At 41.6% G+C, this 26,525-nt stretch overlaps 5 protein-coding genes across 14 annotated transcripts; all 5 read right to left on the bottom strand.

The window, feature by feature from the left end:
* Positions 1-1,230: 1,230 nt before the first annotated feature.
* LOC136149633 (keratin-associated protein 4-7-like) lies at positions 1,231-1,803 on the bottom strand. Its single transcript, XM_065910063.1, has 2 exons — positions 1,652-1,803; positions 1,231-1,561 (listed from the first exon to the last, which is right to left on the bottom strand). The coding sequence occupies exons 1-2, from the start codon at positions 1,801-1,803 to the stop codon at positions 1,231-1,233; spliced, it is 483 nt and encodes a 160-aa protein (XP_065766135.1).
* Positions 1,804-6,831: 5,028 nt separating this feature from the next.
* Positions 6,832-7,419, bottom strand: LOC136149183 (keratin-associated protein 4-7-like). Of its 3 annotated transcripts, none has more exons than XM_065909224.1 (2): positions 7,298-7,419; positions 6,832-7,201 (listed from the first exon to the last, which is right to left on the bottom strand). In XM_065909224.1, exons 1-2 carry the CDS (start codon positions 7,417-7,419, stop codon positions 6,832-6,834), a joined length of 492 nt encoding a protein of 163 aa, XP_065765296.1. The 3 variants fall into 3 exon arrangements, with proteins under 3 accessions (XP_065765296.1, XP_065765297.1, XP_065765295.1); XM_065909225.1 differs by having other exon boundaries at positions 6,832-7,192; XM_065909223.1 differs by having other exon boundaries at positions 6,832-7,419.
* Positions 7,420-14,560: 7,141 nt separating this feature from the next.
* On the bottom strand, positions 14,561-15,352 carry LOC136149182 (keratin-associated protein 4-7-like). 6 transcript variants are annotated; one of them, XM_065909221.1, is made up of 3 exons: positions 15,039-15,352; positions 14,802-14,921; positions 14,561-14,690 (listed from the first exon to the last, which is right to left on the bottom strand). In XM_065909221.1, exons 1-3 carry the CDS (start codon positions 15,350-15,352, stop codon positions 14,561-14,563), a joined length of 564 nt encoding a protein of 187 aa, XP_065765293.1. The 6 variants fall into 6 exon arrangements, with proteins under 6 accessions (XP_065765293.1, XP_065765292.1, XP_065765290.1 ...); XM_065909220.1 differs by having other exon boundaries at positions 14,802-15,098; positions 15,186-15,352; XM_065909218.1 differs by having other exon boundaries at positions 14,802-15,352.
* A 4,615-nt stretch (positions 15,353-19,967) lies between these two features.
* Positions 19,968-20,600, bottom strand: LOC136149541 (keratin-associated protein 4-7-like). Of its 2 annotated transcripts, XM_065909892.1 has the most exons (2): positions 20,464-20,600; positions 19,968-20,328 (listed from the first exon to the last, which is right to left on the bottom strand). In XM_065909892.1, the coding sequence occupies exons 1-2, from the start codon at positions 20,598-20,600 to the stop codon at positions 19,968-19,970; spliced, it is 498 nt and encodes a 165-aa protein (XP_065765964.1). The 2 variants fall into 2 exon arrangements, with proteins under 2 accessions (XP_065765964.1, XP_065765963.1); XM_065909891.1 differs by having other exon boundaries at positions 19,968-20,600.
* A 5,110-nt stretch (positions 20,601-25,710) lies between these two features.
* On the bottom strand, positions 25,711-26,325 carry LOC136149546 (keratin-associated protein 4-7-like). Of its 2 annotated transcripts, XM_065909900.1 has the most exons (2): positions 26,189-26,325; positions 25,711-26,071 (listed from the first exon to the last, which is right to left on the bottom strand). In XM_065909900.1, the coding sequence occupies exons 1-2, from the start codon at positions 26,323-26,325 to the stop codon at positions 25,711-25,713; spliced, it is 498 nt and encodes a 165-aa protein (XP_065765972.1). The 2 variants fall into 2 exon arrangements, with proteins under 2 accessions (XP_065765972.1, XP_065765971.1); XM_065909899.1 differs by having other exon boundaries at positions 25,711-26,325.
* Between the last annotated feature and the right edge of the window lie 200 nt (positions 26,326-26,525).

Raw genomic sequence — 26,525 nt, 5'->3', positions numbered from 1 at the left:
TCTGGAAAGGTCCCTTTTTTGTCTTGGGCATAAAATCACAGTAACCAGCAATACCAAGGAACTGTCACCACGTCTGTTTCATTCATTTATATCACCTGCCTGGCACTGAAGGTAGCCCCACTATAAGTCAGAATAAACTGAATACTCTGAATAGTAATAATAATAATAAACCAAATCTACTGAAGCTCTGGCTACCAGAATAAAGCAGAATCCACTGTATGTGTCAGGGCTTCCATGGTGGCTCAGAAGATTAAGAATCTGCCCGCAGTGCAGGAGACCTGGGTTTCATCCCTGGGGCAGAAAGATCCCCTGGAGAACGGAATGGCAATCCACTCCAGTATTCTTGCCTGCAGAATTTCGTGGACAGAGGAGCCTGCTGGGCTACAATCCATGGGGTCACATAGAGTTGGACACGGCTGAGTGACTAACATTTTCACTGTGTATGTGGACGAAGGTCTCTTTGTATGTGACCCAAAGTAGAAAATACATAGACTTTGCTAAACTATCCATCTGCTGCTTTCATAGGTGAAATAACCCTGAAAGGTGGTGTTCTTAAAATCATGAATTGTGTTCAATCTTTTCAAAACTTTCCTCCTGTTATATTCATAGAAGCTCTATCACTTCAGTATCACCTTTTGCCCCATAAAGACTAGAAAATTATTATTTATCTATTTTCTAGGCATGACTAATAGTGATCAGTGTTATTTGACCTCTCTTGAAGGTTGATTAATTTGTGTTGCATGGCAGGTGCAGGCAAAATACAATTACTTCGGATCAAAATATAAATCCTTAAAAAAAAGAAAGAGAGTAACATTCAAGTTGAATTTTCAGTGCCAGTAGGAAGACGTTTATTTAGGTTCATGGAAATAACGAGACATAAGAAAATCTTTACCAAAGAATACAACAAAAAAATCTTCATTGAATTTCCGTATCAGAGAGATAAAAATCTGTGGCCCCACAAGTGATGGAGACAAATCTCTTAAGCATGAAAAACAGATGTCTTAAGAAATAGGGAGGCGTATTGGGAGAATGTAATTTCCTGGGAGATTCTGAGTGATCTCATTTCAAAGGGGAGGAGTTTGGACAGAAGTTAGAATGTGGGTTTGGATGTCTGGTGTTTGCTTATGAAATTCAAGGGACCAGTCCTCTTGAACCCTCCACATTTTAAAAAGAAGCTCTGCAACTGTGGGGAGGGAGGAAATGAGGAAGCAGTGTGTTCAAAGCAGAGATTCAGCAGCAAGAGGAGGGACAGCACACGGGGCGGGGGCAGGTGGAGATGACACAGGTGGGCCGATAGCAAGTGGTGTGGCAGGAGACCCGGCCGCACACTGGGCGCAGGCAGCAGCTCGGGCGGCAGCAGTTGGAGATGCGGGAGCAGGTGGGCTGGCAGCACACAGACTGGCAACAGCGGGGCCTGCAGCAGCTGGAGATGCAGCAGGTAGGCCTGCAGCAGCTGGAACCACAGCTGGACCCACAGCAAGAGGGGCGGTAGCAGCTAGAGATGCAGCAGGTGGGGCGAGGGCAGGTGGGCTGGCAGCACACAGGCTGGCAGCACTGGGGCCTGCAGCAGCTGGAGATGCAGCAGGAGGGGCGGCAACAGCTAGAGATGCAGCAGGTGGGACGAGGGCAGGTGGGCTGGCAGCAGACCGGCCGGCAGCAGCTGGACACACCACAGCTGGGGCGGCAGCAGGTGGTCCTGCAGCAGGTGGTCTGGCAGCAGCTGGGCTGGCAGCAGGTCTCCTGGCAGAGACTTTGGCCACAGCTCTGGTCAGAGCAGATGGAGCCACAACAGGAGTTGACCATGGTGTCAGAGGGTGGAGGTTCCGGGTGAGTTTCCAGGAAATTGTGTTTCTTGAGTCTGAGAGTCTTCTCGGTCTGCAGCCCCCTTTATATCCTGCTGAATAGTTGCTACAGTTACATCATTATTTCCTTGTTATTGTTTAACCCCGCCCTTGGAAAATTGATCATTTAATTACATAATTGTGTGTTTCTCATGCAGTATTCCAAAATGGAGTAAACAATAACTTTCCTTTTCCTGGGAAGTGCCTGTCTGTTCAATTGGAAACCCTGTCCCAGTTCTTCCTTTTGGGTGTCACTTTTTCTACTGGTTGGTTCAATGTCTTACAAAGCTTTTATCATATGACTCTATCATCTTTTTTTTTTTTTTTAATGTGATATTCTCTCCTATCACTGCTCTCTGAACTTCAGAGAGAAAAAGTTTCTTATACGGCTCATGTGTATTTTGTTGTCAAGGGTGAGGGGAACAAGTGCTGGTCAGGTGAAACACTGGAAAGGAATTAGAAAGAAAGATGTTTGGGGGGAGGATGTCACACAAATAATATGGATGAATGTGATCCTAAATGGGCACCTAGGATGGTCAGGAAGATAGGTAGACCACAAATAAGTTTCAAATTTTGTGTCTGATTTCACTCCAGTGTCTCAAACACTTAGCAGTACTCACAGCTTTTAAATAGAAGAAGCACATTTTTACTGTATGTCTCCCAGGCTAGGCAACCAGAATGGGTTGTTTTGATTTATCCTTTAGTTGTCAAACATGTACACAGATATTTCATTTCAAAAGCATTCATTATATATATAAATGTGTTTGGAATGATTAAGCCTTCAAAAATACGGATCCAAGAATTCTGTTGGATCGTAAGAGAAATTGACTATAACTCCTCCTCTTTTCCTGTATATGCTTGTATGAGACACATGCCTAAGAAACAATTCGGCAATAGCTAAAAAAAGGGCTTTCCCGATAGCTTAGCTGGGAAAGAATCTACCTGCAATGTGAGAGACCTGGGTTCGAGCCCTGGGTTGGGAAGATCCCCTGGAGAAGAGAAAGGTCCCTCCATTCCAGTATTCTGACCTGGAGAATTCCATGGACTGTATAGTCCATGGGGTCACAAAGAACTGGACTTAACTGAGCGACTTTCATTTTCAAAAGAATGACAGCTATTTTTTTAAAGTCTTTATTTTTTAAATGGAGGATAATTCCTTTACAAGGTTGAGTAGATTTCTGCAGTACAACAATGTGATTCAGCCCTAAGTATATATATGTCCCTTCCTTCTGATCCGCCCTCCCACCCCAATCCCATCCCACCCTCTAGGTTGTCGTAGAGTACTGGAATGAGCTTCCTATGTTAATTTTAAATGAAGAACTAAAATCAACATATATAGTATGTGGATAAGTTTCATACATCTTCAATAAAAGATGAAGAATAATGATATTTATCATTTGTAGAGTATTTACTATGCATTATGCTAAATTTACCAGGCATTGTGCTGAGTCACTGAGCATTTTGCTTAATATCTTATATTTGTTTTGAATCTTTACTACAGCATATAATACAGTGTGTATTCTTACTCTTTCTTTAAGCAATAGTCCAAAGAAGCATAGAAACATTAAGAAGACCACAAATAAAATCTATAAGATTAAATAGAATTTAAGTTGTTTTAGGACCGCTGAGGAACAGGTGGAAAATAAACCTTGCATGCCTTTGCTGAACTGTCTCATCTTCCTGAAATGTTTCATCTTTGTCATTATCTTTGCAAACTACTATTCCTCCATCAATATCCCAGGTTTCCCCTGAATGCTTCCTCTTAATGATTAACTACCCTGTACCAATACAATTTGTCCCTGCGTTGTGCTCCGAATTTTGTACTCTCTGCCTTACCACAGATACTTTCTGTCAATTCCACTATTTCAATGTAGACACCCTGAAGGCATGAACTATAAAATTTAATTTTGTTACTGGGACAGAGCACATTAGTGACAAACGTTTGTCGAGTGAATGAAGGCTTTTGGATGACTTATGGGTAGGTAATGGACCTTTAAAATTATGAGTTGTTTGTCTGGTAGTGAAAAGTGGGAGAAACATTCCAAACAAAGGGGTCATGGTTACACTTGAGGAAAACCACATTTGTTTATGTGGCAAACAGCGTGTCACCTGATAAAACACATTTATGGAAGTTCAAATTTGATCCGTAAAATGAAACTTATGTATAGGACACCATGGATACATATACTGTTAACACTGAAACAGATATGCTAGAAAGGAGATGAACACAAATGTTGAAACTGGTTCTCTTCACTCCCAGACCTCCCAATTTAGCTCTCTTTTGTGAGAATACATCTTCAATAAAAGGTGAGGAATAATGATATTTATCATTTGTATTTGCTATGCATTATGCTAAATTTACCAGGCATTGTTCACTGAGCATTTTGCTGAATATCTTATATTTCATTTGAATCTTTACTACAACATATAATACAGTGTGTATTCTTACTCTGGTTTAATATCACCACTGGTTTAATAACAATCAACTAAAAATATTTGCTGAACATCTACTGTCTTTGTTTCAATTGCACCTAAAATAGATATTGAAACATATATGTGGGTGCAGTAGTTCACTTGGGGAGCGGGATGGGGACTCTGGGAAGTATGCATGAGGAAATGAGAAAGCAAGGCAGGAATGAAAGAAAAACCCATGAGTCTGAGTCAATAATGTGGTTACCACTGTGGGTAACTGAGGAATGAATCTAGAGACATACCTGAGGCTGGGGGCTATTAGCCGCCATGATTATATGTCTAGAAAATCCCAAAGAATCACCTGAATATTATTGTTAACAGTGCAGTTGACTGGCTTAGAACATTAATAGATTTCTTATGCAGATAGCAATATTTCTTCATAAAATCTAATGGGAAAAATGTATTCACAGTTCTCAACAATAAATATAAAAAATATGTGAACAAATATGTCAAGTAATATACTTACCAGGTATTGGAGGAATATATTAACATTGCCTAAAGGCAAAAAAATGATATTTGAATAAACATCAGAAAAAAAATGTACAACCAAAGCTGGGTTTGTGAATAGAGACACAGATGTTATACAAATGCGTTCAGTAAGAATGTATCTCCATTTGGGTGGAGAGGGAGGTGGGAGGGGGGATCGGGATGGGGAATACATGTAAATCCATGACTGATTCATCTCAATGTATGACCAAAACCACTACAATATTGTAAAGTAATTAGCCTCCAACTAATAAAAATAAATGGGGGAAAAAATTAAAACAACAACAACAACAACAACAGAATGTATCTCCATTTGTAAAAATTGGTTTTGAATGGGATTGGCAAAGACTAATGATGGGCAACTCACTTTTGATCACATTCTTTTGTGTTATTAAAATTTTTTAAAAAAACATATGTTTATGTATAAGTGACATAAAATCCGTAGAAAAGAATAAATGTATTTTAGATAAAATTCACAGTTCTCTCTACAGATTCAGTTCCATAAGTTTTCTCAGATTATGATTAAGCTTCTACTTACTATACACTAAAAGATGAAAACTACATTTCAGTCAGTCTTTTCAGCTCTCAGATTAACTATTGTGAGTTACACATTGCTTTTGGGGACTGTTTGAGTTCCCTAGGAAGCAGACACAGAGATGAAAATTAGCAAACAGGATATTTATCGAGAAGTGTATTTGGGATGCGTACTGCTAGGAGGAAAGGGAAGGGAAGTGAGCTGAAGTGGACAGTTGGAGAAATCAGCTGGGATAGAGTTTCAGTGGGCATCTAAGCATGGCACTGGAACGGTCCCTTTTTACTGTTGGACATAAAATCACAGTCACCAGCAAAACCTAGGAACTGTTACCAGGTCTGTTTCATTCATTTATATTACTTGCCTGGCACTGAAGGTAGCCCCACTATAAGTCAGAATAAACTGAATACTCTGAATAGTAATAATAATAATAAACCAAATTTACTGAAGCTCTGGCTACCAGCATAAAGCAGAACTCCACTGTATGTGTCGGGGCTTCCATGGTGGCTCAGAAGATTAAGAATCTGCCCACAGTGCAGGAGACCTGAGTTTGATCCCTGGGGCAGAAAGATCCTCTGGAGAACGGAATGGCAACCCACTCCAGTATTCTTTGCCTGAAGAATTCCGTGGACAGAGCAGCCTGCTGGGCTACAATCCACAGAGTCGCATAGAGTTGGACATGGCTGAGTGACTAACATTTTCACTGTGTGTGTGGATGAAGGACTCATTGCATGTGACCTAAAGTAGAAAATGCATGGACTTTACGAAACTGTCTATGTGATACTTTTATAGGTGAAAAAACCCTGAAATCTGGTGTTGTTAAAAATCGTGATTTGCGTTCAATCTTTCCAAATCTTTCTTCTTGTTATTATGTTCATAGATGCTCTATCACTTCAGTTTCACCCCTTTTCCCCATAAACTAGAAAATGATCAATATACCTATTTCCTTGACATGACTAGGCAGTGGTCAATGTCATTTGACCACTCTTGAAGGTTGATTATTTGTGGTGTTTGGCAGGTGCAGGCAAAATTGAATTACTTTGGATCAATATGTAAATCCTTCAAAAAAAGAGAGTAACAATCAGATTCAATTTTCAGTGCCAGTAGGAAGATGTTTATTTAGGTTCATGGAAATAACGAGACATAACAAAATCTTTACCAAAGAGTACAGCAAAAAAATCTTCATTGGATTTCCATATCAGAGAGATAGAAATCAAGTGGTCTCACTAATGATGGAGATAAATTCCTTAAGTATGAAAAACCGATGTCCTGAAGAAGTAGGGAAGAGTGTTGGGAGATTGTAATTTTGGGGTAGATTCTGAGAGATTTCATTTAGAAGAGAGGGAGTTTGGAGAGAAGTTAGATTGAGGGCTCAGTGTGTCTGGTGTTTGCTTATGAAATTCAATGGACCGGTTCTCTTGAACCCTCCACATTTTAAAAAGAAGCTCTGCAACTGTGGGGAGGGAGGAAATGAGGAAGCAGTGTGTTCAAAGCAGAGATTCAGCAGCAAGAGGAGGGACAGCACACGGGGCGGGGGCAGGTGGAGATGACACAGGTGGGCCGATAGCAAGTGGTGTGGCAGGAGACCCGGCCACACACTGGGCGCAGGCAGCAGCTCGGGCGGCAGCAGCTGGAGATGCGGGAGCAGGTGGGCTGGCAGCACACAGACTGGCAACAGCGGGGCCTGCAGCAACTGGAGATGCAGCAGGTAGGCCTGCAGCAGCTGGAACCACAGCTGGACCCACAGCAAGAGGGGCGGCAGCAGCTAGAAATGCAGCAGGTGGGGCGAGAGCAGGTGGGCTGGCAGCAGACAGGCTGGCAGCACTGGGGCCTGCAGCAGCTGGAGATGCTGCAAGTAGGCCTGCAGCAGCTGGAGATGCAGCAGGAGGGGCGGCAGCAGCTAGAGATGCAACAGGTGGGGCGAGGGCAGGTGGGCTGGCAGCAGATGGGACGGCAGCAGCTGGACACACCACAGCTGGGGCGGCAGCAGGTGGTCTGGCAGCAGCTGGGCTGGCAGCAGGTCTCCTGGCAGAGACTTCGGCCACAGCTCTGGTCAGAGCAGACGGAGCCACAACAGGAGCTGACCATGGTGTCAGAGGGTGGAGGTCTGAGTGAGTTTCTAGGAGAGTGAGTTTCTAGGAAAATGAGTTTCTTGAATCTGAGAGTCTTCTCGGCCCACAGCCCCCTTTATACCCTGCTGAAGAGCTGCTATCATTGCATCATTATTTCCTTGTTATTGTTTACCCTGTTAGGAAAATTGATCATTTAATTACATAATTGTGTGTTTCTCATTCAGTATTAGAAAATGGAGGAAATAATACCTTTCCTTTTCCTGGTAAGCGCCTGTGTGTCCAATTGAAAGCCCTGTCCCACTTCTTTCCTTGTGGGTGTCACCTTTGCTCCTGGTGGATTCAATGTCTTACAAAGCATTAGTCATATGAGCTAACACTTATTTTTTGAATGTGATATTTTCTCCTATCACTGCTCTCTGATCTTCAGAGAGAAAATTTTCTTATATGGCTCATGTGTGTTTTGTTGTCAAGGGTGAGGGGAACAAGTGCTGGTGAGGTTAAACACTGGAAACGAATTTGAAAACAAGGTGTTTGAGGGGGTGATGTCCCACAAATAATATGGATGAATGTGATCCTATGTTGGCCTCTTGGATGGTCAGGAAGATAGACCACGAGGAAGTTACAAATTCTGTGTCTGATTTCACTCCAGCGTCTCAAGCACTTAGCTGTACTCACAGCTTTTAGATAGAAGAAACACATATTTGCTCTATGCCTCCCAGGCTAGGCAACATGAATGGTATATTTTGATTTATCTTTTAGTTTCAGAATAGTACATAGGATATTTCATTACAAAAGCATTCATTATATATAAAAATGTTTGAAATTAATAAGGGTTCAACTGAGTGAAGGCATTCTGTTGGTTAGTAAGAGAGCTTGACATATAACTCCTCATCTTCCTGTAGATGTTTGAATGAGACACATGCCTAAGAAACAGTTTGGCAATAGTTAAAAGAAGGGCTTCCCCAATAGCTCAGCTGGGAAAGAATCCACCTGCAATGTGGGAGACCTGGGTTCGATCCCTGGGTTGGGAAGGTTCCTTGGAGAAGGGAACAGCCCCCCATTCCAGTATTCTGACCTGGAGAATTCCATGGACTGTATAGCCCATTGGCTCACAAAAGCTGGACATGAATGAGCAACTTTCTTTCTTTCTTTCTTTTGTTTTCATTTATTTTTATTAGTTGAAGACTAATTACTTTACAATATTATAGTGGTTTTTGCCATACATTGACATGAATCAGCCATGGATTTACATGTGTTCCCCTTCCCGATCCCCCCTCCCACCTCCCTCTCCATCCCATCCCTCTGGGTCTTCCCAGTGCACCAGCCCTGAGCACTTGTCTCATGCATCCAACCTGGGCTGGTGATGGCAGTTATTTTTAAGTCTTTATTTTTTAAATGGAGGATAATTCTTTTACAAGGTTGTGTAGCTTTCTGTAGTACAACAATGTGATTCAGCCTTAACTATATATATATCCCCTCTCTCTGATCTGCCTTCCCACCCCAATCCCATCTCACCCCTCTAGGTCGTCTTAGAGCACTGGACTGAGCTTCCTATGCTATTTTTAAATGAAGAACTAAAATCAACATATATAATATGTGGTTAAGTTTCATACATCTTCTGTAAAAGGCAAAGAATAAGGATATATATCATTTCTAGAGTATTTACTATGCATTATGCTAAATTTACCAGGCATTGTACTGAGTTGACTGAGCATTGTGGTGAATATCTTATATTTGTATTGAATCTTTAATGCAGCATATAATATAGTGTGTATTCTTACTACTTCTTTAAGCAATAGGCCAAGAAGCATAGAAACATTAAGAGGAAAAAAAATTCTGTAAGATTAAACAGAAGTTAAGCTGTTTTAGGACAGCTGAGGAAGAGGTGGAAAATAAAACTGCAAGCCTTTGCTAAAGCCGTTTCATCTTCCTGGAATGTTTCATCTTTGTCATTATCTCTGCATACTCCTATTCCTCTGTCAAAACCCCAGTGCTTCCTCGAAATGATTAACTACCCTGTTCAAATATAATTTGTCCCTGCTTTGTGCTCCGAATTTTGCACTCTCTGCAATGTAGACACCCTGAGGGCATGAACTATAACTTTTAATTTTGTTACTGGGACAGAGGACATTAGTGACAAATGTTTGTCGAGTGAATGAAGGCTTTCGATGACTTAAGGTTATGTCATGTTCCTTTAAAGAATATGTATATTTGACTGGTAGAGAAAAGTGGGAGAAACATTCCAAACAAAGGATCATGGTTACACTTGAGGAAAACCACATTTGTTTATGTGAAAAGCAACATGTCACTTGATAAAACACATTTGTGGAAGTTCAAATTTGATTCATAGAATGGAACTTACTTATAGGATACTATGGATACATGTGGTATAGTAACACAGAAACAGATATGATAGAGAGAAGGTGAACACAAGTGTTGACACTGGTTCTCTGCACTTCCAGATATCACAATTTAGATCTCTTTTGTGAGAATTAACCACCATCACTGGTTTAATATCAATCAGCTAAAAATATTTGCTGAACATCTATTGTCTTTGATTGAATTTCACCCAAAGTTGATATTGAGACAAAAATGTAAGTGCAAGTCGTTCACTTTGCAGAGCGATTCTGGAAAGTACAGATGAAGAAGTGGAAACGAAGGCAGGAAAGAAGGAAAAACCTAAACATCTAAGTTAATAATGTGGTTACCACTGTGGGTAACTGGGGAATGAATCTGAGGACGTCCTGAGGCTGGGGCTCTTAGTCACCATGATTGTATGTCAGGAAATCCTGCAGAATCACCTGAATATTATTGTTAACAGTGTATTTGGCTGATATAGATAACTGGTGGATTTCCTATGCACTTAGAAAGATTTCTTCATAAAATGTAATGGGAAAAATGAATTCACAGATCTGAGCAATAAATATAAAAATATGTAAACAAATCTGTGAAATAATATACTTATCTGGTATATATATATATACTTATTGGAGGAATGTATTCACATTTCAAGAAGGTTAAAAAATAATATTTGAATAAACATCAGAACAAAAAAATGTACAACTAAAGCTGGGTTAATGAATAAAGACATAAATGTCATACAAATGCATTCAGTAAGAATGATTCTCTGTGAAAATAGGTTTTGAATAGGATTGGCAAAGACTAATAACAGGAAACTCACTTCTGAACACATTCTTTTGTGTTATTTAAAATTTTAGCTAAAGCAGATATTGGTGTATAAGTGACATAAAATCCTTAGAAAAGAATAAATGTACTTTAGATAAAATTCACAGTTCTCTATACAGATTCAGTTCCATAAGTTTACCACGTTTGTGTTTAAGCTCCTACTTACTATACACTAAAAGATGAAAACTATATTTCAATCAGTCTTTCCAGCTCTCAGATTAACTGTTATGAATTACATATTGCTTTTGGGAACTGTTTGAGTCCCCTAGGAAGCAGACCCAGAGATGAAAATTAGCAAACAGGATGTTTCTTGAGAAGTGTTCTTGGATTAGCACTTCTAGAAGGAAAGGGAAGAGAAGTGAGCAGAAGTGGACAGTTGGAGAAATCAAGCTGGGATAGAGTTTCAGTGGACACCTAAGCATGGCACTGGAAAGCTCCCTTTTTACTCTTGGACATAAAATCACAGTCACCAGCAAAACCTAGGGACCGTTACCAGGTCTGTTTCAATCATTTATATCACCTGCCTGGCACTGAAGGCAGCCCCACTATAAGGCAGAATAAACTGAATATTCTGAAGAATAATAACAAACCAAATCTACTGAAGTTCTGGCTACAAGAAGAAAGCAGAACTCCAGTGAATATGTAGGGGCTTCCATGGGGGCTCAGAAGATAAAGAATCTGCCTGCAATACAGGAGACCCGGGTTTGGTCCTTGGGGCAGAAAATCCCCAGAGAACAGAATGGCAACCCACTCCAGTATTCTTGCCGGCAGAATTTCGTGGACAGAGGAACGTGGTGGGCTACAATCTATGGGGTCACAAAGAATTGGATACGGTTGAGTGACTAACATTTTCACTGTGTATGTGGATGGAGGACTCATTCATTGCATGTGACCCTAAGTAGAAAATGCATCAGTTCAGTTCAGTCGCTCAGTCGTGTCTGACTCTTTGTGATCCCATGAATCGCAGCACGCCAGGCCTCCCTGTTCATCACCAACTCCCAGAGTTTACTCAAACTCATGTCCACTGAGTCAGTGATGCCATCCAGCCATCTCATCCTCTGTAGTCCCCTTCTCCTCCTGCCCCCAATCCCTCCCAGCATCAGGGTCTTTTCCAATGAATCAACTCTTTGCATGAGGTGGCCAAAGTACTGGAGTTTCAGCTTCAGCATCAGTCCTTCCAATGAACTCCCAGGACTGATCTCCTTCAGGATGGACTGGTTGGATCTACCTGCAGTCCAAGGGACTTTCAAGAGTCTTCTCCAGCACCATTTTTCAAAAGAATCAATTTTTCAGTTCTCAGGTTTCTTCACAGTCCAACTCTCACATCCAAACATGACCACTGGAAAAACCATAGCCTTGACTAGATGGACCTTGGTTGGCAAAGTAATGTCTCTGCTTTTAAATATGCTATCAAGTTTGGTCGTAGCTTTCCTTCCAAGAAGTAAGCATCTTTTAACTTCATGGCTGCAATCATCATCTTCAGTGATTTTGGAGCACTCCAAAATAAAGTCTGACACTGTTTCCACTGTTCCCTCATTTATTTCCCATGAGGTGATGGAACCAGATGCCATTATCTTAGTTTTCTGAATGTTAAGCTTTAAGCCAACTTTTTCACTCTCCTCTTTCACTTTCATCAGGAGGATTTTTAGTTCCTCTTCACTCTCTGTCATAAGGGTGGTGTCATCTGCATATCTGAGGTTATTGATACTCCTCCTGGCAATCTCGATTTCCGCTTGTGCTTCATCCAGCCCAGCGTTTCTCATGATGTACTCTGCATATAAGATAAATAAGCAGGGTGACAATATACAGCCTTGGCATACTTCTTTTCCTATTTGGAACCAGTCTGTTGTTCCATGTCCAGTTCTAACTGTTGCTTCCTGACTTGCATACAGGTTTCTCAAGAGGCAGGTCAGGTGGTCTGGTATTCCCATCTCTTTCAGAATTTTCCACAGTTTATTGTGATCCACACAGTCGAAGGTTTTCAAGTAGTCAATAAAGCAGAAATAGATGTTTTTCTGGAACTCTCTTGCTTTTTCGATGATCCACTGGATATTGGCAATTTGATCTCTGGTTCCTCTGCCTTTTCTAAAACCAGCTTGAACATCTGGAAGTTCTCATTTCATGTATTGCTGAAGCCTGGCTTGGAGAATTTTGAGCATTTCTTTACTAGCGTGTGAGATGAGTGCAATTGTGCAGTAGTTTGAGCATTCTTTGGCATTGCCTTTCTTAGGGGTTGGAATGAAAACTGACCTTTTCCAGTCCTGTGGCCATTGTTGAGTTTTCCAAATTTGCTGGCATATTGAATGCAGCACTTTCACAGCATCATCTTTCAGGATTTGAAATAGCTCAACTGGATTTCCGTCGCATCCACTGGCTTTGTTCGTAGTGATGTGTTCTAAGGCCCACTTGACTTCACATTCCAGGATGTCTGGCTCTAAGTGAGTGATCACACCATTGTGATTATCTGGGTCATGAAGATCTTTCTTGTACAGTTCTTCTGTGTATTCTTGCCACCTCTTCTTAATATCTTCTGCTTCTGTTGGGTCCATACCATTTCTGTCCTTTATCTAACCCACCTTTGCGTGAAATGTTCCCTTGATATCTCTAATTTTCTTGAAGAGATCTCTAGTCTTTCCCACTCTGTTGTTTTCCTCTATTTCTTTGCACTGATAGCTGAGGAAGGCTTTCTTATCTCTCCTTGCTATTCTTTGGAACTCTGCATTCAAATGGGAATATCTTTCCTTTTCTCCTATTCTTTTCACTTCTTTTTGATTCACAGCTATTTGTAACACCTCCTTAGACAACCATTTTGCCTTTTTGCATTTCTTTTCCATGGGATGGTCTTGATCCCTGTATCCTGTACAATGTCATGAACCTCCATCCATAGTTCATCAGACTCTCTGTCTATCAGATCTAGTCCCTTAAATCTATTTCTCACTTCCATGGTATAGTCATAAGGGATTTGATTTATGTCATACCTGAATGGTCTAGTGGTTATCATTACTTTCTTCAGTTTAAGTCTGAATTTGGCAATAAGGAGTTCATGGTCTGAGCCACAGTCAGCTCCTGGTCTTGTTTTTGCTGACTGTATAGAACTTCTTCTTTGACTGCAAAGAATATAATCAATCTGATTTTGGTGTTGACCATCTGATGTCCATGTGTAGAGTCTGCTGTTGTGTTGTTGGAGGAGGGTGTTTGCTATGACCAGTGCATTCTCTTGGCAAGACATTACTAAACTATGTGATGATTTTATAGGTGAAAAAAATCCTGAAAGGTGGTGTTGTTAAAAATCATGAATTGTGTTAAATCTTTCCAAATCTTTTCTCCTGTTATTATATTCATAGATGCCCTATCAGTTCAGTTTCACTCTCTTCCCCCATAAGGACTAGAAAATGACTAATTTATCTATTTTCTAGACATGACTAGGCAGTGATCAATGTCTTCTGACCTCTATTGAAGGTCGATTAATGTGTGCTGTTTGGCAGGTGCAGGCAAAATTGAATTACTTTGGATCAATATGTAAATCTTTCAAAAAAAGAAAGAGAATAACAATCAGATTCAATTTTCAGTGCCAGTAGAAAGACGTTTATTTAGGTTCATGGAAATAACGAGACATAACAAAATCTTTACCAAAGAGTACAGCAAAAAAATCTTCATTGGATTTCCGTATCAGAGAGATAAAAATCAAGTGGTCTCACTAGTGATGGAGATAAATTCCTTAAGTACGAAAAACCGATGTCCTGAAGAAGTAGGGAAGAGTGTTGGGAGATTGTAATTTTGGGGTAGATTCTGAGAGATTTCATTTAGAAGAGAGGGAGTTTGGAGAGAAGTTAGATTGAGGGCTCAGTGTGTCTGGTGTTTGCTTATGAAATTCAATGGACCGGTTCTCTTGAACCCTCCACATTTTAAAAAGAAGCTCTGCAACTGTGGGGAGGGAGGAAATGAGGAAGCAGTGTGTTCAAAGCAGAGATTCAGCAGCAAGAGGAGGGACAGCACACGGGGCGGGGGCAGGTGGAGATGACACAGGTGGGCCGATAGCAAGTGGTGTGGCAGGAGACCCGGCCGCACACTGGGCGCAGGCAGCAGCTCGGGCGGCAGCAGCTGGAGATGCGGGAGCAGGTGGGCTGGCAGCACACAGACTGGCAACAGCGGGGCCTGCAGCAGCTGGAGATGCAGCAAGTAGGTCTGCAGCAGCTGGAGCCACAGCTGGACCCACAGCAGGAGGGGCGGCAGCAGCTAGAAATGCAGCAGGTGGAACGAGGGCAGGTGGGCTGGCAGCACACAGGCTGGCAGCACTGGGGCCTGCAGCAGCTGGAGATGCTGCAAGTAGGCCTGCAGCAGCTGGAACCACAGCTGGAAACACAGCAGGAGGGGCGGCAGCAGCTAGAGATGCAGCAGGTGGGGCAAGAGCAGGTGGGCTGGCAGCAGACCGGCTGGCAGCACTGGGGCTGGCAGCAGCTGGAGATGCAGCAAGTAGGCCTGCAGCAGCTGGAGATGCAGCAAGTAGGCCTGCAGCAGCTGGAACCACAGCTGGACCCACAGCAAGAGGGGCGGCAGCAGCTGGAGATGCAGCAGGTGGGGCGAGGGCAGGTGGGCTGGCAGCAGACTGGCTGGCAGCAGCTGGACACACCACAGCTGGGGCGGCAGCAGGTGGTCCTGCAGCAGGTGGTCTGGCAGCAGCTGGGCTGGCAGCAGGTCTCCTGGCAGAGACTTCGGCCACAGCTCTGGTCAGAGCAGACGGAGCCACAACAGGAGCTGACCATGGTATCAGAGGGTAGAGGTCTGGGTGAGTTTCTAGGAAAGTGAGTTTCTTGAATCTGAGAGTCTTCTTGGCCTGCAGCCCCCTTATATACTGCTGAAGAGTGGCTACCATTATATCATTATTTCCTTGTTATTGTTTACCCTGTTAGGAAAATTGATCTTTTAATTACATAATTGTTTGTTTATCATTCAGTATTTGAAAGTGGAGAAAATTCTTTTCCTTTTCCTGGTATGCTCCTGCCCCAGTTGAAAGTCCTGTCTCCGTTCTTCCATAGTGGGTGTCACTGTTGCTCCTGGTGGGTTCAATGTCTTTCAAAGCATTAGTCATATGACTCTAACTCTTTTTTTTTAGAATGTGATATTCTCTCCTCTCACTGCTCTCTGAACTACAGAGAGAAAAATTTCTTATACGGCTCATGTATATTTTCTTGTCAAGGGTGAGGGTAACAAGTGGTGGTCAGGTGAAACACTGGAAACGAATTAGAAAAAAAGATGTTTGGAGGGGTGATGTCCCACAAATAATATGGATTATTGATATCCTATGTGGGCATTTTGGATGGTCAGGAAGATAAGTAGACCACAAGAAACTTTCAAATTCTGTGCTTGATTTCACTCCACTGTCTCAAGCACTTAGCAATACTCACAACCTTTAAATAGAAGAAATGTATTTTTGCTATATGTCTCCCAGGCTAGGCAGCAAGAATGGGATATTTTGATTTATCTTTTAGTTGTCAAGCCTGTACATAGGATATTTCATTACAAAAGCATTTGTTAATTACAAACATGTTTGAAACTATTAAGTCCTCAATAATATGGATCCAAGACATTCTGTTGGGTAGCAAAGGAACTTGACAGACAACTCCTCATCCTTTCCTGTAGATACTTGAATGAGACACATGCATAGGAAACAGTTTGGCAAATGCTAAAAGAAGGGCTTCCCTGATAGCTCAGCTGGAAAAGAATCCGCCTGCAATGCGGAAGACCTGGATTCCATCTCTGGGTTGGGAAGATTCCCTGGAGAAGGAAATGGCTACTCATTCCAGTATTCTCTCCTTGAGAATTCCATGGACTGTATAGTCTATAGGGTCACAAAGAGCTGGACTCAACTGAGGGACTTTCATTTTCAAAAGAATGACAGTTATTTTTTTAAGTCTTTATTTTTAAATGGAGAATAATTCCTTTTTAAGGTTGTGTAGGTTTCTGCAGTACAACAATGTGATTGAGCCGTAATTATATATATGTCCCCTCCTTCTGATCCGCCCTCTCACCCCAATTCCATCCCACCCCTCTAGGTTGTCATAGAGCACCAGGCTGAGCTTCCTATGTTATTTTTAACTGAAGAACTGAAATCAACATATACAGTATGTGGACAAGTTCCATACGTCTTCAATAAAAGTGAGGGATAATGATATTTATCATTCGTAGAGTATTTACTGTACATTATGTTAAATTTACTAGGCACTGTGCTGAGTTCACTAAGCATTGTGCTGAATATCTTATATTTGTTTTGAATCTTTAATACAGCATATAATATAGTTTGTATTCTTACTATTTCTTTAAGTAATCGGGAAAGAAGCATAGAAAGGTTAAGAGGAAAAAGAAAGAAGACTTGTGTAAGATTAAACATAAGTTAAGCTCTTTTAGGACAGCTGAGGAAGAGGTGAAAAAATGAAGCTTGCGTGCCTTTGCTGAAGCTGTTTCATCTTCCTGGAATGTTTCATCTTTGTCGTTATCTCTGCAAACTCCTACTGCTCTCTCAATGGGAAACCCCAGGTTTTCCATTAATGCTTCCCCACAATGATTAACTACCCTGTACCAATACAATCTGTCCCTGTGTTGTGCTCTGAATTTTGCACTCTGCTGTATCACAGTTACTTTCTGTCATTCCACTACTGTGTTGTAGACACCATGAAGGCGTGAACTATACAGTTTAATTTTGTTACTGAGACAGAGCACATTAGTGACAAATGTTTGTCGAGTGAATGAAGACTCTTGGATGACTTATGGGTATGTAGTGGTCCTTTAAAAAATATGCCAGTTTTGCCTGGTGGAGAAAAGTGGGGGAAACATTCCAAACAAAGGGATCATGGTTATGCTTGAGGAAAACCACATTTGTTTATGTGGCAAGCAACATGTCACCTGATAATAACACGTTTGTGGAAGTTCAAATTTGATGCATAGAATGGAATTTACTTATAGGATGACATGGACACATTTACTTTATAAACATAGAAATAAATATGATAGAAAAGAGGTGAACACAAGTGTGAGATGGTTCTCTTCATTTCTGGATATCCCAAGTTAGCTCTCTTTTGTGAGAAGTAACCACCATCACTGGTTTAATGTTAATCAGCTAAAAATATTGATTGAACATCCATTCTCTTTGTTTGAATTGCACCCAAAGTAGATATTGAGACAAAGATGTGAGTGCAAATAGTTCACTTTGGGGGAGGGGTATTCTGGGAAGTACACATGAGGAAGTGGGAAAACAAGGCAGCAATGAAAGAAAATCCCTAAAGTCTGAGTTAATTATGCAGTTACTACCTGAGTATCTGAGGAATGAATATGGGGACATACTTGAGGCTGGGCGATATTAGCCACCATGATTGTATGTCTAGAAAATCCACAGAATCAACTGAATATTATTGTTAACTGTGAAGTTGGCTGGCTTAGAAAACTGATGGATTTCCTATGCACTTAGCAATATTTCTTCATAAAATGTAATGGGAAACATGTAATCACAGTCCTTAACAAGAAATAGAGAAAATACATAAACAAATCTGTCAAATAATATACTTACCTGATATTGGAGGAATGTATTAACATTGCCTGAAAGCCAAAAATTATTATTTGAATAAACATCAGAACAAAATAATGCTCAACAAAAGCTGGTTTAGTGAATAAACACATAAATATCACACAAATGCACTCAGTAAGAATGTATCTCTGTAAAAATGGGTTTTGAATGGGACTGGCAAAGACTATTGATAGGAAGCTCACTTTTGACCACATTCTTTTGTGTTATTTAGATTTTTTAAAAAAGCATGTGTTTGTGTATAAGTGACATAAAATCCTTAGAAAAGAATAAAAGTACTTTATATAAAATTCACAGTTCTCTCTACAGATTCATTTCCATAAGTTTTCTACATTTATGTTTAAGTTCCTACTTATTTTACACTAAAAGATGAAAACTACATTATAGGCAGTCTTTCCAGCTCTCAGATTAACTGTTGTGATTTACAAATTGCTTTTAGGGACTGTTTGAGTTCCCTAGGAAGCAGATCCAGAGTTGAAAATTAGCAAACAGGGTGTTTATTGAGAAGTGCTCTTGGCATTAGTGCATCTAAAAGGGAAGGGAAAGGAAGTGAGCAGAAGTGGACAGTTGGAGAAATCAAGCTAGGATAGAGTTTCAGTGGACATCTAAACATGGCACTAGAAAGGTCCCTTTTTGTCTTGAACATAAAATCACAGTCTCTAGGAATACCTAGGAACTGTCACAGGTCTGTTTCAATCATTTATATCACCTGCCTGGCACTGAAGGTAGCCCCTCTATAAGAAAGAATAAACTGAATATTCTGAAGAATAATAATATTAAATGAAATGTACTGAAACTCTGGCTACCAGAATAAAGCAGAACTTCAATGTATATGTAGGGACTTCGATGGTGACTCAGAAGATCAAGAATCTCCCCACAATGCAGGGGACCTGGGTTTGGTCCTTTGGGCAGAAGATCCCTGGAGAATGGAATGGCAACCCACTCCAGTATTCTTGCCTGCAGAATTCCATGGACAGAGCAACCTGGTGGGCTACAATCCATGGGATCACAAAGAGTTGGACACAGCTGAGTGACTAACATTTTCACTGTGTATGTGAATGAAGGACTCATGGCATGTGACCCGAAGCAGAAAATACATAGACTTTGCTAAACTATCTATCCACTGCTTTTATAGGTGAAAAAACCCTGAAAGGTGGTGTTCTTAAAATCATGAATTGTGTTAAATATTTTCAACACTTTCCTCCTGTTATTATATTCATAGATGCTCCACTTCAGTTTCACTACTTTCCCCATTAACGACTAGAAAATGATTATCTGTTTTCTAGACACAAGTATTCAGTGATCAATGTCATGTGACCTCTCTTTAAAGTTGATTAATTAGTGCTGTTTGGCAGGTGCAGGCAAAATTGAATTACTTGATCGAAATGTAAATCCTTAAAAAAAAAAAAAGAGTAACAATCAGATTCAATTCTCAGTGCAAGGAGGAGGACATTTATTTTGGTTCAAGGAAATAAGAAGACATAAGAAAATCTTTAACAAAGAGTACTCAAAAAGTCTTCACTGGAATTCTATGTCAGAGAGATAGAAATCAGTGACCCCAGAAGTGATGTGCTGAAGAAAAAGGGAAGGGTGTTGAGAGAATGTAATTTCCTGGGAGATTCTGAGTGATCTCATTTAGAAGGGAGGGAGTTTGGAGAGAAGTTAGAACGTGGGTTTGGATGTCTGGTGTTTGCTTATGAAATGCAAGAGAGCAGTTCTCTTGAACCCTCCACATGTTAAAAAGTAACTCTCCAACTGTGGGGAGGGAGGAAATGAGGAAGCAGTGTGTTCAAAGCAGAGATTCAGCAGCAAGAGGAGGGACAGCACACGGGGCGGGGGCAGGTGGAGATGACACAGGTGGGCCGATAGCAAGTGGTGTGGCAGGAGACCCGGCCGCACACTGGGCGCAGGCAGCAGCTCGGGCGGCAGCAGCTGGAGATGCGGGAGCAGGTGGGCTGGCAGCAGACCGGCTGGCAGCACTGGGGCTGGCAGCAGCTGGAGATGCAGCAAGTAGGCCTGCAGCAGCTGGAACCACAGCTGGACCCACAGCAGGAGGGGCGGTAGCAGCTAGAGATGCAGCAGGTGGGGCGAGAGCAGGTAGGCTGGCAGCAGACAGGCTGGCAGCACTGGGGCCTGCAGCAGCTGGAGATGCAGCAGGTAGGCCTGCAGCAGCTGGAGATGCAGTAAGTAGGCCTGCAGCAGCTGGACCCACAGCAGGAGGGGCGGCAGCAGCTAGAGATGCAGCAGGTGGGGCGAGGGCAGGGGGGCTGGCAGCAGACCGGCCGGCAGCAGCTGGACACACCACAGCTGGGGCGGCAGCAGGTGGTCCTGCAGCAGGTGGTCTGGCAGCAGCTGGGCTGGCAGCAGGTCTCCTGGCAGAGACTTCGGCCACAGCTCTGGTCAGAGCAGACGGAGCCACAACAGGAGTTGACCATGGTGTCAGAGGGTGGAGGTTCTCAGTGAGTTTCTTGAGTTTGAGTGTCTCCTTGGCCTACAGCCCCCTTTATACCCTGCTGAAGGGCTGCTATCATAACATCGTTATTTCCTTGTTATTGTTTACCCTCTTAGGATAATTGATCATTTAATTACATAATTTTATGTTTATCATGCAATATTACAAATTGGAGAAAATAACACTTTTCCTTTTCCTGATATGCTCGTGTGTGTCCAATTGATAGCCATATCCCAATTCTTCTTTCGTGGGTGTCACTTTTGCTCCTGGTGTGTTCAATGTCTTAACAAAGCATTAATCATATGACTCTAACATTTTTTTTGAATGTGATATTCTCTCCTATCACTGCTGTCTGAACATCAGAGAGAAAAAGTTTCTTATACGGCTCATGTATATTTTGGTGTCAAGGGTGAGGGGAACATGTGCTGATAAGGTGAAGCACTGGCAAGGAAATAGAAAGAAAGATGTTTGTGGGGAGGTTGTCCCACAAATAATATGGATGATTGTGATACTCTGTAGGCATCTTGATGGTCAGGAAGATTGTTAGACCACAAGGAAGTTTCAAATTCTGTGTCTGTTTGGGCTCTATTGTCAGAAGCACTTAACAATAGTCACAGTTTTTAAGTAGAAGAAACACATTTTTCCTGTGTTCATCCCAACATGAATGGGATGTTTTGATTTATCTTTGTCAGACTTGTGCACAGGATATTTCATTACAAAAGCATTCATTATATATAAACATGTTTGGAATTATTAAGTTTTCAAAAATATGGATCCAAGACATTCTGTTGGGTAGTAAGAGAACTTGACAGATAACTCCTCATCTTTTTCCTGTAGATACTTGAATGAGACACATGCATAAGAAACAGTTTGACAATAGCTAAAAGAAGGGCTTCCCTGATAGCTCAGCTGGTAAAGAATCTGCCTACAATGTTGGAGACCTGGGATTGATCCTTGGTTTGGGAAGATCCCCTGAAAACGGGAACCACTACCCATTCCAGTATTCTGACCTAGAGTGTATAGTCCATGGGGTTGCAAAGAGCTGAACATGAGTGAGCGACTTTGATTTTCAAGAGAATGACAGTTATTTTTTAAGTCTTAATTTTTAATTGGAAGATAATTCCTTTACAAGGTTGTATAACTTTCTGCAGTTCAACAATATGATTCAGTCATAAGTATATATATGCGCCCTCCATCTGATCTGCCCTCCACCCCAATCCCATCCCACCCCTCTAGGTTGTCATAGAGCACCAGACTGAGCTTCATATGTTATTTTTAACTAAATAACTAGAATCAGCATATATAGTACATGGATATGTTCCACACATCTTCAATAAAAGGTGAGGTATAATGATATTTATCATTTGTAGTATTTACTATGCATTATGCTAAATTCACTAGGCACTGTGCTGAGTTCACTGAGCATTGTGCTGAATATCTTATATTTGTTTTCAGTCTTTAATACAGCATATAATACAGTGTATATTCTTAATACTTCTTTAAGCAATAGGCCAAGGAAGCATAGAACCGTTGAGGAAAGAAGAAAAAAAAACTTGTATAAGATTAAACATAAGTTAAGCTGTTTTAGGGCAGCTGAGGAAGAGATGAAAAAAAAGCTTGCATGCCTTTGCTGAAGCTGTTTCATCTTCCTGGAATGTTTCATCTTTATCTTTATCTTTGCAAACTACTATTCCTCTGTCAATACCCCAGGTTTCCCCTGAATGCGTTCCCCCCAATGATTAACTACCCCGTTCAAATACAATTTGTCCCTGCATTGTGCTCTGAATTATGCACTCTCTGATGTACCACAGTTACTTTCTGTCATTCCATACTGCGATGCAGACACTGTGAAGGCATGAAGTATAAAATTTAATTTTGTTACTGAGACAGAGCACATTAGTGACAAATGTTTGTTGAGTGAATGAAGGCTCTTGGATGACTTACACGTATGTAATGGTCCTTTAAAAATATGTCTGTTTTGTCTGTTGGAGAAAAGTGGGAGAAACATTCCAAACAGAGGGATCATGGTTACACTTGAGGAAAACCACATTTATTTATGTGGCAAGCAACGTGTCAGCTGATAAAACACATTTGTGGAAGTTCAAATTTGATCCACAGGATGGAACTTACCTATAGGACACCATGGATACATATGCTGTATTAAGACAGAAACAGATATGATAGAAAGGAGGTGAACACATAGGTTGACCCTGGTTCTCTTCACTTCCAGACATCCCAGTTTAGCTCTCTTTTGTGAGAAGTAACCACTATAACTGGTTTAATATCAATCAACTAAAAATATTTGCTGAACATCTATTGTCTTTGTTTGAATTGCACCCAAAGTAGATACTGAGACAAAGATGTGAGTGCAAGTAGCTCACTTGGGGATGGGGGGAAATTCTGGGAGGTACACATGAGGAAGCGGGAAAGAAGGCAGGAACGAAAGAAAAACCCATGAGTTTGGGTTAATAATGCGGTTACCACCTGGGTAACTGGGGAATGAATCTGGGGCATACCTGAGGCTGGGGGCTATTCTCAGCCATGATTATATGTCTAGAAAATCCCACAGAATCACCTGAGTATTATTGTTAACAGTGAAGTTGGCTGACTTAGAAAACTGATAAATTTCTTATGCACTTAGCAAGATTTCTTCATAAAATCCAATGGGAAACATGTATTTACAGTTCTCAACAGTAAATATAAAACATATGTAAACAAATCTGTCAAATAATATACCTTACCTGGTATTGAAGGAATGTATTAACATTCTCTGAAGGCAAAAAAATAATATTTGAATAAACATCAGAACAAAAAAATATACAACTAAAGCTGGGTTTGTGAGTACAGACAAATGTGATACAAATGCATTCAATAAGAATGTATCTCTGTTTGTAAAAAAGGGTTTTCAATGGAATTGGGAAAGATTAATAATAGGAAACTCACTTCTGAACACATTCTTTTGTGTTATTTAAATTTTTAACTAAAGGAGATGCTTGTATATAAGTGACATAAAATCCTTAGCAAAGAATAAATGTACTTTAGATAAAATTCACAGTTCTCTCTACAGATTCATTTCTGTAAGTTCTCTACGTTTATGTTTAAGCTCCTACTTATTATACACTGAAGATGAGAACTACACTTCAGTCAGTCTTTCCGACTCTCAGATTAACTGTTGTGAATTACAAATAGCTTTTCAGGACTGTTTGAGTCCCCTAGCAAGCAGACCCAGAGATAAAAATTAACGAACAGGATGTTTATTGAGAAGTGTTCTTGAGATTAGCACTGCTAGAAGGAAAGGGAAGGGACATGAGCAGAAGTGGCACTGGTAAGGTCCCTTTTTTGGTCTTGAACATAAAACCACAGTCTCCAGGAATACCTAGGGACTGTTATCAGGTCTGTTCCATTGCTTTATATCACCTCCCTGGCACTGAAGGTAGCCTCTTTATAAGGCAGAGTAAACTGAATATTCTGAATAATAATAATAAATCAAATGTACTGAAATTCCAGCTACTCGAATAAAGCAGAACTCCACTGTATATGTACGGGCTTCCATGATAGCTCAGAAGATAAAAATCTGCCCGTGATGCAGGAGACCTGGGTTTGATCCCTGAGGCAGAAAGATCCCCTGGAGAATGGAATGGCAATCCACTCCAGTATTACAACAGACTAGTTCCAAATAGGAAAAGGAGTCCATCAAGGCTGTATATTGACACCCTGTTTATTTAACTTATATGCAGAGTACATCATGAGAAACGCTGGGCTGGATGAAGCACAACCTGGAATCAAGATTTCCGGGAGAAATATCAATAAACTCAGATATACAGATGACTCCACCCTTATGGCAGAAAGTGAAGAAGAGCTAAAGAGCTTCTTGATGAAAGTGAAAGTGGAGAATGAAAGAGTTGGCTTAAAACTCAACATTCAAAAAACTAAGATCATGGCATCCAGTCCTTTCACTTCATGGCAAATAGACGGGGAAACAGTGGAAACAGTGGCAGACTTTATTTTGGGGGGGTTCCAAAATCACTGCAGATGGTGATTGCAGCCATGAAATTAAAAGACACTTACTCCTTGGAAGGATAGTTATGACCAACCTAGACAGCATATTAAAAAGCAGAAAATTACTTTCTCAACAAAAGTGCACCTAGTCAAAGCTATGGTTTTACCAGTAGTCATGTATGGATGTTAGAGTTGGACTATAAAGAAAGCTGAGTGCCAAAGAATTGATGTTTCTGAACTGTGGTGTTGGAGAAGGCTTTTGAGAGTCCCTTGGACTGCAAGGAGATCCAAGCAGTCCATCCTAAAGGAAATCATTCCTGAATATTCATAGGAAGGACTGATGTTGAAGTTGAAATTCCAATCCTTTGGCCACCTGATGCAAAGAGCTGACTGACTCATTTGAAAAGACACTGATGCTGAGAAAGATTGAGAGTGGGAGGAGAAGGGGATGACAGAGGATAAGATGGTTGGATGGCATCACCGACTCAATGGACATGAGTTTGAGTAAACTCTGGGAGTTGGTGATGGGTAGGGAGGCGTGGTGTGCTGCAGTCCATGGTGTCACAAAGATTCAGACACAACTGAGTGACTTAACTGAACTGAACTGAACTGAAGGTTGATTAATTTCTGCTCTTTGGCAGGTGCAGGCAAAATACAATTACTTTGGATCAAAATGTAAATACTTAAAACAAAGAAAGAGAGTAACAATCAGATTCAATTTTCAGTGCCAGTAGGAGGACATTTATTTAGGTTCATGGGAATAACAAGACATAAGAAAATCACCAAAAAACATGTCAGAGAGATAAATTCAGTGGCCTCACAAGTGATTTAGACAAGTTCCTTAAGCATGAAAAATAGACGTGCTGAAGAAAAAGGGAGGAGTGTTGGGAGAATATAATTTCCTGGGAGATTCTGAGTGATTACATTTAGAAGTGGGGGAGTTTGGAGAGAAGTTAGAACGTGGGCTCAGTATGCCTGGTGTTTGCTTATGAAATTCAAGAAACCAGCTCTCTTGAACCCTCCACAAGTTAAAAAGAAGCTCTGCAACTGTGGGGAGGGAGGAAATGAGGAAGCAGTGTGTTCAAAGCAGAGATTCAGCAGCAAGAGGAGGGACAGCACACGGGGCGGGGGCAGGTGGAGATGACACAGGTGGGCCGATAGCAAGTGGTGTGGCAGGAGACCCGGCCGCACACTGGGCGCAGGCAGCAGCTTGGGCGGCAGCAGCTGGAGATGCGGGAGCAGGTGGGCTGGCAGCACACAGACTGGCAACAGCGGGGCCTGCAGCAGCTGGAGATGCAGCAGGTAGGCCTGCAGCAGCTGGAACCACAGCTGGACCCACAGCAGGAGGGGCAGCAGCAGCTAGAGATGCAGCAGGTGGGGCGAGGGCAGGTAGGCTGGCAGCACACAGGCTGGCAGCACTGGGGCCTGCAGCAGCTGGAGATGCAGCAGGTAGGCCTGCAGCAGCTGGAACCACAGCTGGAAACACAGCAGGAGGGGCGGCAGCAGCTAGAGATGCAGCAGGTGGGACGAGGGCAGGTGGGCTGGCAGCAGACAGGCCGGCAGCAGCTGGACACGCCACAGCTGGGGCGGCAGCAGGTGGTCCTGCAGCAGGTGGTCTGGCAGCAGCTGGGCTGGCAGCAGGTCTCCTGGCAGAGACTTTGGCCACAGCCCTCGTCAGAGCAGACGGATCCACAACAGGAGCTGACCATGGTGTCAGAGGGTGAAGGTTCTGTTGTTAATAGGTGAGTGAGGTTCTTGAGTATGATCTCTCCTTGCCATCTGTCACTTTTATACCCTGCTGAGGATTACTTTGAGCATGTGCAGGATTATTGTTGTTGTTTTTATCTCAATAGAAAATCAGTTCATTTTAGCAAATTATATAGTTATGTTTATCTGGTAAATATTCCTA

The sequence above is a fragment of the Muntiacus reevesi genome, chromosome 18, assembly GCF_963930625.1.
Source record: "Muntiacus reevesi chromosome 18, mMunRee1.1, whole genome shotgun sequence".
Classification (NCBI taxonomy): Eukaryota; Metazoa; Chordata; class Mammalia; order Artiodactyla; family Cervidae; genus Muntiacus; species Muntiacus reevesi.
This window is presented reverse-complemented; position numbering and strand designations above follow the sequence as displayed.

Bases quoted from the DNA above. Each gene is read 5' to 3' on its own strand.
- LOC136149633 (XM_065910063.1), bottom strand. From the start codon at position 1,803: ATGGTCAACTCCTGTTGTGGCTCCATCTGCTCTGACCAGAGCTGTGGC. The intron at 1,562-1,651 runs GCCGGTCTGCTG...CAGCTGCTGCAG, and splicing joins GGTGTGTCCAGCTGCTGCCG to GCCCCAGTGCTGCCAGCCTG.
- LOC136149183 (XM_065909223.1), bottom strand. From the start codon at position 7,419: ATGGTCAGCTCCTGTTGTGGCTCCGTCTGCTCTGACCAGAGCTGTGGC.
- LOC136149182 (XM_065909217.1), bottom strand. From the start codon at position 15,352: ATGGTCAGCTCCTGTTGTGGCTCCGTCTGCTCTGACCAGAGCTGTGGC.
- LOC136149541 (XM_065909891.1), bottom strand. From the start codon at position 20,600: ATGGTCAACTCCTGTTGTGGCTCCGTCTGCTCTGACCAGAGCTGTGGC.
- LOC136149546 (XM_065909899.1), bottom strand. From the start codon at position 26,325: ATGGTCAGCTCCTGTTGTGGATCCGTCTGCTCTGACGAGGGCTGTGGC.